The 10,875-nt window shown below is 41.0% G+C and overlaps 1 protein-coding gene across 5 annotated transcripts in view; it reads right to left on the bottom strand.

The window, feature by feature from the left end:
* Window positions 1-10,421, bottom strand: part of HPS3 (HPS3 biogenesis of lysosomal organelles complex 2 subunit 1) — a 44,689-nt gene extending 34,268 nt beyond the window's left edge. For all 5 annotated transcript variants that reach the window (XR_003006386.1, XR_003006387.1, XR_003006388.1 and 2 more), the window contains exon 1: window positions 10,109-10,421. Coding sequence is in view for 2 of the 5 variants with exons in the window: in XM_024769008.1 (XP_024624776.1) it covers window positions 10,109-10,325 (217 nt within the window). In the remaining 3 variants the exon portion in view is untranslated. The remainder of the gene's footprint in view (window positions 1-10,108) is intronic.
* Between the last annotated feature and the right edge of the window lie 454 nt (window positions 10,422-10,875).

Here is a 10,875-nt window from a genome sequence, read left to right as displayed (position 1 = left end):
ATCTTTTTTTCTTTTCTTTTCCTTTTTTTTTTTTTTTCCCCACAACACAAAGCTTGTGGGATTTGGTTCCCAGACCTGAGGTTGGGCCCAAGCTCCTGTGGTGGGAGCTCTGAGTCCGAAACGCTGGGCTAAAAGAAAACCTCAGACCCCAGTGAATATCAACCAGAGTGAGGCCTCCCAGAGGTCCTAATCTCAGCACCAAGACCCGGCTCTGTCCAACTCCCTGCAAACTCCAGTGCTGGACGCCTCAGGCCACACTACCAGTAAGACAGGAATACAGCCCCACCCATCCAAAAAAAAAAAAAAATGAAATGACAAAAAAATACGTTACAGACGAAAGAGCAAGGTAAAAACCTATAAGACCAAATAAATGAAGATGAAATAGGCAACCTACCTGAAAAAGGATTCACAGTAGTGATAGTAAAGATGATCCAAAATCTCAAAAGCAGAATGGAGAAAACAGAAGAAACATTTAACAAGGATCTAGAAGAACTAAAGAGCAAATAAACAGTGATGAACAACACAATAACTGAAATTAAAAATACTCTAAAAGGAATCAATAGCAGAATAACTGAGGCAGAAGAATGGATAAGTGAGCTGGAAGATAAAATAGTGGAAATAACTGACAGGGAGCAGAATAAAGAAAAAATAATGAAAAGAATTGAGGACCGTCTCAGAGACCTCTAAGACAACATTACAGGGGTCCCAGAAGAGGAAGAGAAAAAGTAAGGGACTGAGAAAAAGTAAGGGACTGAGAAAATATTTGAAGAGCTTATAGTTGAAAACTTCCCTAACATGGGAAAAGAAATAGTCAATCAAGTCCAGGAAGCACAGAGAGTCCCATACGGGATAAACCCAAAGAGAAACATGCCGAGACACATATTAATCAAAGTATCAAAAATTAAATACAAAGAAAAAATAGTAAAAGCAGCAAGGGAAAAACAACAAATAACATACAAGGGAATCCCCATAAGGTTAACAGCTGATCTTTCAGCAGAAACTCTGCAAGCCAGAGGGAATGGCAGGATATACTTAAAGTGATGATGATGAAAGGAAAAAAACCTACAACTAAGATTACTCTACCCAGCAAGGATCTCATTCAGATTCCATGGGGAAATTAAAACCTCTACAGACAAGCAAAAGCTAAGAGAATTCAGTGCCACCAAACCAGCTTCACAACAAATGCTAAAGGAACTTCACTAGGCAGGAAACACAAGAGAAGGAAAAGACCTACAAAAACAAACCCAAAATAATTAAGAAAGTGGTAATAGGAACAAACATATCGATAATTACCTTAAATGCAAATGGATTAAATGCTCCAACCAAAAGACACAGACGGCTGAATGGATACAAAAACAAGACCCATATATATGCTGTCTGCAAGAGACCCACTTCAGACCTAGGGACACATAGACTGAAAGTGAGGGGATGGAAAAAGATATTCCATGCAAATGGAAATCAGAAGAAGGCTGGAGTAGCAATTCTCATATCAGACAAAACAGACTTTAAAATAAAGTCTTGTAATAAATTACAAGAGACAAAGAAGGACACTACATAATGATAAAGGGATCAATCCAAGAAGAAGATATAACAATGGTAAATATTTATGCACCCACAACAGGAGCACCTCAATACATAAGGCAAATGTTAACAGCCATAAGAGGGGAAATCAACGTAACACAATAATAGTACGGGACTTTAACACCCCACTTTCACCAATGGACAGATCATCCAAAATGAAAATAAATAAGGAAACACAAGCTTTAAACGATACATTAAAAAAGATGGACTTAACTGATATTTATAGAACATCCATCCAAAAGCAACAGAATACACTTTCTTCTCAAGGGTTCATGGAAAATTCTCCAGTATAGACCATATCGTGGGTCACAAATGAAGCCTTGGTAAATTTAAGAAAATTGAAATCATATCAAGTATCTTTTCTGACCACAACGCTAAGAGACTAGATATCAATTACAGGAAAAAATCTGTAAAAAATACAAATACATGGAGGCTGAACAATACACTACTAAATAACCAAGAGATCACTGAAGAAATCAAAGAGGAAATCAAAAAATACCGAGAAACAATGAAAACACGGTGACCCAAAACCAATGGGAGGCAGCAAATGCAGTTCTAAGAGGGACGTTTATAGCAATACAATCCTACCTCAAGAAACAAGAAAAATCTCAAATCAACAACCTAACCTTACACCTAAAGCAATTACAGAAAGAAGAACAAAAAACCCCCAAAGTTAGCAGAAGGAAAGAAATCATAAAGATCAGATCAGAAATAAATGAAAAAGAAATGAAGGAAACGATAGCAAAGATCAATAAAACTAAAAGCTGGTTCTTTGAGAAGATAAACAAAATTGATAAACCATTAGCCAGACTCATCAAGAAAAAAAGGGAGAAGACTCAAATCAACAAAATTACAAATGAAAATGGAGTAGTAACAACTGACACTGCAGAAATACAAAGTATCATGACAGTTGACAACAAGCAACTATATACCAATAAAATGTGCAACCTGGAAGAAATGGACAAATTCTTGAAAAAGTACAACCTTCTGAGACTGAACCAGGAAGAAATAGAAAATATAAATGGACCAATCACAAGCACTGAAATTGAAACTGTGATTAAAAATCTTCCAACACACAAAAGCCCAGGACCAGATGGCTTCACAGGCGAATTCTATCAAACATTTAGAGAAGAGCTAACACCTATCCTTCTCAAACTCCTCCAAAATATAGCAGAGGGAAGAACACTCCCAAACTCATTTTATGAGCCCACCATCATCCTGATACGAAAACCAGACAGAGATGTCACAAAAAAAGAAAACTACCCAATATCACTGACGAACATAGATGCAAAAATCCTCAACAAAATACTAGGAAACGGAATCCAACAGCACATTAAAAGGATCATACACCATGATCAAGTGGGGTTTATCCCAGGAATGCAAGGATTCTTCAATATATGCAAATCAATCAATGTGATAAACCATATTAACAAATTGAAGGAGAAAAACCATATGATCTTCTCAATAGACGCAGAAAAAGCTTTTGACAAAATTCAACACCCATTTATGATAAAAACTCTTCAGAAAGGGGGCACAGAGGGAACCTACCTCAAAATACTAAAGGACATTTATGACAAATGATGATCCAACATAATTCTCAATGGTGAAAAACTGAAACCATTTCTTCCAAGATCAGGAAGAAGACAAGGTTGCCTACTCTCACCACTATTATTCAACATAGTTTTGGAGGTTTTAGCCACAGCAATCCAAGAAGAAAAAGAAAAAAAAGGAATCCAAATCAGAAAAGAAGTAAAAGTGTCACTATTTGCAGGTGATGTGATACTATACACAGAGAATCCTAAAGATGCTACCAGAAAACTGCTAGAGCTAATCAATGAATTTGGTAGAGTAGCAGGATACAAAATTAATGCACAGAAATCTCTTGCATTCTGATACACTAATGATGAAAAATCTGAAAGACAAATTAAGGAAACACTCCCATTTACCATTGCAACAAAAAGAATAAAATACCTAGGAATAAACCTACCTAAGGAGACAAAACACCTGTATGGAGAAAACTATAAGACACTGATGAAGGAAATTAAAGATGATACAAACAGATGGAGAGATATACTGTGTTCTTGGATTGGAAGAATCAACATTGTGAGAATGACTATACTACCCAATCAATCTACAGATTCAGTGCAATCCCTATCAAACTACCAATGGAATTTTTCACAGAACTAGGCAAAAAATTTCACAATTTGTATGGAAACACAAAAGACCCCGAATAGCCAAAGCAATCTAAAGAAAGAAAAGCGGAGCTGGAGCAATCAGGCTCCCTGACTTCAGACTATACTACAAAGCTACAGTAATCAAGAGAATATGGTACTGGCACAAAAACAGAAATATAGATCAATGGAACAGGGTAGAAAGCTCAGAGATAAACCCATGCACATATGGTCACCTTATCTTTGATAAAGGAGGCAAGAGTATACGATGGAGAAAAGACAGCCTCTTCAGTAAGTGGTGCTGGGAAAACTGGACACCTACATGGAAAAGCATGAAATTAGAACACTCTTTAACACCATATACAAAAATAAACTCAAAATGGATTAGAGACCTAAACGTAAGGCCAGACACTATAAAACTCTTAGAGGAAAACATAGGCAGAACACTCTATGACATAAATCACAGCAAAATCCTTTTTTGACCCACCTCCTAGAGAAATGGAAATAAAAACAAAAATAAACAATTAGGACCTAATGAAACTTAAAAGCTTTTGCACAACAAAGGAAACCATAAGATGAAAAGACAACCCTCAGAATGGGAGAAAATCTTTGCAAAGGAAGCAACTGACAAAGGATTAATCTCCAAAATATACAAGCAGCTCATGCAGCTCAATATCAAAAAAACAAACAACCCAATCCAAAAATGGGCAGAAGACCTAAACAGACATTTCTCCAAAGAAGATATACAGATTGCCAACAAACACATGAAAGGATGCTTAACATCACTAATCATTAGAGAAATGCAAATCAAAACTACAATGAGGGGGGACTTCCCTGGTGGTGCAGTGGTTAAGAATCTGCCTGCCAATGCAGGGTACATGGGTTCAATCCCTGGCCCAGGAAGATCCTACATGCCGCAGAGCAGCTAAGCCCATGAGCCACAACTACTGAGCCTACGCTCTGGAGCCGGTGAGCCACAACTACTGAGCCCGCATGCCTAGAGCCTGTGCGCCACAACAAGAGAAGCCACCGTAAAGTAGAGTAGCCCCTGCTCGCAGCAACTAGAAAAAGTCCACGCACAGCAAGGAAGACCCACTGCAGCCAAACATAAATAAATAAAATAAATAAATTTATATAAAAAACAAAACTACAATGAGGTATCACTGCACACCAGTTAGAATGGCCATCACCAAGAAATCTAGAAACAATAAATGCTGGAGAGGGTGTGGAGAAAAGGGAACCCTCTTGCACTGTTGGTGGGAAAGTAAATTGATTCAGCCACTATGGAAAACAGTATGGAGGTTCCTTAAAAAACTAAAAATAGAACTACCATACAACCAGCAATCCCACTACTGGGCATATACCCTGAGAAAACCATAACTCAAAAAGAGTCACAGGGGCTTCCCTGGTGGCGCAGTGGTTGAGAGTCCACCTGCCGATGCAGGGGACACGGGTTCGTGCCCCGGTCCGGGAAGATCCCACATGCCGCAGGGCGGCTGGGCCCGTGAGCCATGGCCGCTGAGCCTGCGCGTCCGGAGCCTGTGCTCCGCAACGGGAGAGGCCACACAGTGAGAGGCCCACGTATCGCAAAAAAAAAAAAAGTCACGTACCACAGTGTTCACTGCAGCACTATATACAATAGCCAGGACGTGGAAGCAACCTAAGTGTCCATCAACAGATGAATGGATAAAGAAGATGTGGCACATATATACAATGGAATATTATTCAGCCATAAAAAGAAACAAAATTGAGTTATTTGTAGTGAGGTGGATGGATCTAGAGTCTGTCATATAGAGTGAAGTAAGTCAGAAAGAGAAAAACAAATGCCATTTGCTAACACATATATATGGAATATTAAAAAAATGGTTCTGATGAACCTAGGGGCAGGACAGGAATAAAGGCGCAGAGGTAGAGAATGGACTTGAGGACATGGGGAGGGGGAAGGGTAAGCTGGGACGAAGTGAGAGAGTGGCATGGACATATATACACTACCAAATGTAAAATAGCTAGCTAGTGGGAAGCAGCTACATAGCACAGGGAGATTAGCTAGGTGCTTTGTGACCACTTAGAGTGGTGGGATCGTGAGGGTGGGAGGGAGACGCAAGAGGGTTATATGTATGCATATAGCTGATCCACTTTGTTATACAGCAGAAACTAACACAGCATTGTAAAGCAATGATAATCCAACAATGTTAAAGAATAAAGCTGAAAACTAGGACTGAACACCGCAATAAATCAGAAGTAGTGCCTCGAGTACACAGACACTGACAACCAGCATTCCACTCTGTCTCTCTGAATTCATAAATTGAATAACACAATATTTGTCTTTTTGTGTCAGGCTTGTTTCACTTAGCAAAATGTCTTCAGGGTTCATTTGTGGTGTAGCTTGTGTCTGAGTTTCATCCATTTTTAAGGCTGTATGGATATCGTACATTTTACTTACCTGTCAATGAACATTTGGGCTGCTTCCACCTCTTGGCTCTAGTGAAAAATGCTATGAACACTGGTGTACAAATATCTGCACAAGTCCCTGCTTTCAATTATTCTGTGTACATACCCAGAAGTGAAACTGCTGGATCATATGGTAAGTCTATAAATTTTTTGAGGAGACATCATACTGTTTTCTACAGCAGCTCTATCACTTTCCACTCCTACCACCAATGTACAAGGGTTCCAATTTCTCCACATTCTCATCAACACTTGTTATTTTCTATTTGTTTTGATAATGGCCAACCTAATGGGTACGAAGTGGTATCTCACTGTGGTTTTGATTTGCATTTCCATGATGATTAGTGATGCTGAGCATCTTTTCATGTGCTGGTTGGCCACTTGGAGAAATGTCTATTCAAATCCTTGGCCCACTTTTGAATTGGGTTGTTCTGTTGTTGAGTCATAGGAGTTCTTTATATATTCTGAATATTAATCCCTTATCGGGTATATGCTTTGCAAATATTTTCTCCCATTCTGGGGATTTCCTTTTCAATCTGTTGATAGTGTCCTTTGATGCACAAAACTTTTTAATTTTGATGACATCCAATTTTTCTATTTTTTTCTTTTGTCAGTGCTTTGGTGTCATATTCAAGTTACTAAATGAATTTTAAAACTAAGAATATTTGTTTAGTTATAATAAAAGCTTTTTATCGTATGTCTATAAATATATGCTTATTTAATTGGGAAAGTCTATATATCAACTGTTTTATATATAATTTGCAAACTATAGATAGTGCCTATGCTGTCTTGTATTAATATGTTTTCAAATTAATAACTTGTCTTACAAATGATGAACTAGAACTTGCTGTGTCTACCTGGTAAGCCTTTTGAACAGAGCTTTAGAGTTCTCTCAGTTAATCCTCACAACTCTTCAAGACATTCTATCCTTCTCCATTTTATAGATCACGAATCTGAGACTCAGAGAAGCTGAGTAACCTGCCTAAGGCAACACAGACAACAAACGGATGGCATTGGGGTTTAAACCTTGATCTGGTTAGCTCAAAAGCCAATGTTCATTCCACGCTGTCTCTCAAAATGTTCCAAAGGAGATATAAGTCTAGAGGATTCTGTGGAGGTTATAGCCCTTTATAAGAGAAAGGAATTAAACTTTTTAAGGTATTATGTGCCCAGGGCCTTATTTTACTTATTTTACAACAGCCTGTCTTCATTAAGTAAATTAAAAAATCATTCTTATATTTATCCTTAAGCTGAGAGTCACTGATTTTTTTAAAAAATGAGTAAACTTTTCCTTTTTTGCACAAGATCATAAACCTGGTTAACACTAATACCAGATTAAGGAAAAGGCTGCACTCCCATGACAAAATGGATATCAGAAGGCAGAAGTAACATACAATGTATGAAAATATGTTTTATGATTTTAAAAAAGATGAGGGAGGGTAGGACTTGGGGGAAGATAATAGACATTCTAGGGCTCTTTCATGTACTTGTGCTAAAGGACAGGCAATGAGGGTCACAAGGTCTTGTCCTCTCTGCCTCACCACCTCCAGACACCCCATAAGCAAGTGTCCAGCACCAGAGCTCCCCACACAGCACTCAACCCTGGCCACCAGGTCTTTCTCCCTCAAGAGCGAGTTCTCACATCTCCTCTTCCTCCCTTCACACACAAAACCTATATTAAATTTCCATTACTGATGATGATATTTAGGGCCCATTCTTCAAAATTTTGACCTACATTCTAATACCCCCAAACTTTATGAAAGGAAACTGGCATCCTGCTAATTAGAAATGGAAAAAAAAAACACAAAAACTTGAAAATGTTTTCTGTTTGGATAAGAGACCTGCAAAGCATTTACAGTAAATATAAATCCCTGATCTAAGATTCACTTTGTTTTTGACAGGGTGTGGGGGTGGAGGAGACCCTGGGCTTAGAGCAGGAATCCCCATGTCCATGTTACTGTGAGTGGAAGGACAGAGACAAAAAAGAAAAAGCTGTAAAGTGTAAGACGAGTTATCTGGATATCAACATAGCTAGGAGTCTGCTACCTGTGGATTGATAGAAGCTGTACCCAGGCATTGCGTTCAAGCTGAAAGTTACCCTTGAGCTATCTGACTCATGCTAATGCCATACCACAGGACTCCTGAAGTTTCTTAAGACAGCCAACTGAATTACAAAAATATCTTTGTTTTTCAAGGCTTCAGTACCATACTACTCAACGCCTACAGCAGCCAGTAAGGCTCTAGGTCAGTGATTCTCAATCCTGACTAAACACCAGACTCACCCAATGCTGGGCCACACCCCAGGAAACACAGTTTCTCTAAGGCTGTGGTTCAGGAATCGGGTGTTTTATACACAAGTAGCGGCATCAAAGCATTCCCCAGAATCACCACTACTGACAGGCAAGAAAGCTAGAGGTTTACATAACGCCTGCCACTTCCAATTGTAGATTAAATGCCCATTTGGAAGACAAATGGTACAAGTCATGTAAACAGTGTCTGTTTGTCTGTCTCACCCTCACCAGCAGACACACACATACTAATGTTGAAACTGGTGAGTTTGCCACTCAGCAGAGCTCTTGAAGGTGAGAACTCCTAGGTCTAAAAAGGAGGTGGGATGGGGAAAACTACTAATATTGTGAAATGATTAGGAGAGTAATATCATAAAACATACCAAAATCAGAATCTTCTGCTGAAAGAGAACTTACAGATCTAATAAGTGGTTTTCAAACTGGTCTGTGGGCCTGCGGGCCCCTATTACATCTTCACTAATCAAAAAGAAAAAATAATAACAGTATAGTAAGTTGCCCATAAAGAAAGACATCCCATGTTTGGAGCTAAGTGTTTCTCCTATTATCAGTATAAATAACGATGACGGTAAACAGTAGGGCTTTTCATTTTTTTAAATATATATCTTTACTTGACAAAATGAACAGTCAGATACTGTGTATGGTAGCCCCACAATTCTTTGCTGATCCACAAAATTCCAATGTCTGGAAATCACTGATCTAGCATTCAAATTACTTCTTTTTTTTTTTTAAACAGAAACTGAGACCCAAAAGTTTCTATAAACTCACACCTAATCAGTTGCAGACAGAGTAGCGATTAGGCAGAGATCTCCAATCCTCCAGGTTCGTGCTCTCCACTTTATTAGTAAAGTACCTCAGCCAAAGGCTTTTCCACCCTAAATACTGCAATTTACACCTTTACACCCCTCTTGAAAAGCAGGATTCAAATTTTAAGTGTATTATCAGGCAGTTAAAAGAATCCTATGGTGAATTTTTCTGTAATCTTAAGTACCTGTTTTTAAATGTTGGATTTTTCTAAAATAGGGATACACCCACACAGTACCCCCTTGGCACTGCTTCACGTTTCTGATGGAAAAAGAGTAGTGGATGCTGTTACCCTGTTTGGGGAAAAAGGGGTCTAAGACCTGAGCTCTATTTATACAGATTTAAAAATCAGCATGTAATGTGAGCTTTCAAAAATCGACAAGAAGTAGATAAAGGACTGGCCATGAGTTGGCATAACTGTTGAAGATGGGAGTAACTGGGGGTTCAGGATACTATTCTCCCTACTTTTGTGTGTACTTGTTTTCTATACGAAAAGAAGTTTATTTGGTTTGAAGTGTCTGGGTTGAGTGGAATCCAGCCACCCAACCAAGGTACTTCCCGGCGAGGACGCCAGAAAAGCAGGAACAATCAGCGTCCCCCGCCCACCAAAGGCGGGCTCTAACCTGTGGTTGCCAGGACAGCCGCACAGCGCACAACTTCCATCAGCCGCCAGACCCGGCAAGACCGTCCGGCAAGCACAAAGTACTTCCCCATCCAGAGCTATAGGCGTCGCTCGGCCCTCTAGGAAGGAGGCCCCAATCCGGGGCCCAGGAGCCCCCTGACCCCACCGCTACTCACCGGCCTCACTGTAGGCCAGGCGCAGCACCCTGCCCAGCGTGGAAAAGGCACACCTTGGCTGGCACAGCCCCTGGCCGGCGACTGCGAACGCCTCCACCTTGCAACCGGCTGCCACGAACAGCGCATCGCGTCCCCCGCCGCAGAAACGTTCAGGCTCCAACTTGCAGGGCACCACCTCCTGCGACCCGAACGGGTGCAGGTTGTACAATTGCACCATCTCAGCAACCTGCTGCGGGCCGCCCAGCGGTGCCCGCTCCGGCCAGCCCGCCCCGCCGGGCACCCGGAGACCGCCTCGCGGGACGTGGAGGCTGGACCACTTCCGCGAGCAAGTAAGCTGAGCGGAGTCACGTGAGTGCCAGCAGGCCCGCTAGCTGCTCGGATTCTTAAAGAGGCCGCAACCGGCGAGGGTGGAGCCGGAGGAAAGGTCGCGCCCGCCCCGCCCGGCCGCCGCCGCGCCCCGCGGGCCCTTAGTCCTTTGGCCTTGGACCAGGCCACTCAGGGCTGACCACGCCTCCGCGCCCAGGAGTTGGTGGGCACAGGGGTCACTGTGTCCTTCCCTTCGTCTTTTCACGTTACTGATTTGGGCCAGGCGAGATGTTTAGACCCTTGAGTACATTTAAACACTTGATCATCAGTTTCTTGTACCATTTTATACTTGCTTCAGCCTGTGAGCTTCTGGAGAACAGGACTGCAAAAACCGAAGTGGAGGGACTTCCCTGGTGGTCCAGTGGGTAAGACTCCATACTCCCAATGCAGGGGGCCCGGGT

Source organism: Neophocaena asiaeorientalis, unplaced genomic scaffold, assembly GCF_003031525.2.
Source record: "Neophocaena asiaeorientalis asiaeorientalis breed wild unplaced genomic scaffold, Neophocaena_asiaeorientalis_V1.1 scaffold118, whole genome shotgun sequence".
NCBI lineage: Eukaryota > Metazoa > Chordata > Mammalia > Artiodactyla > Phocoenidae > Neophocaena > Neophocaena asiaeorientalis.
Note: the sequence above shows the minus strand (reverse complement) of the source record. Positions and strands in the feature narration are given on the sequence as shown.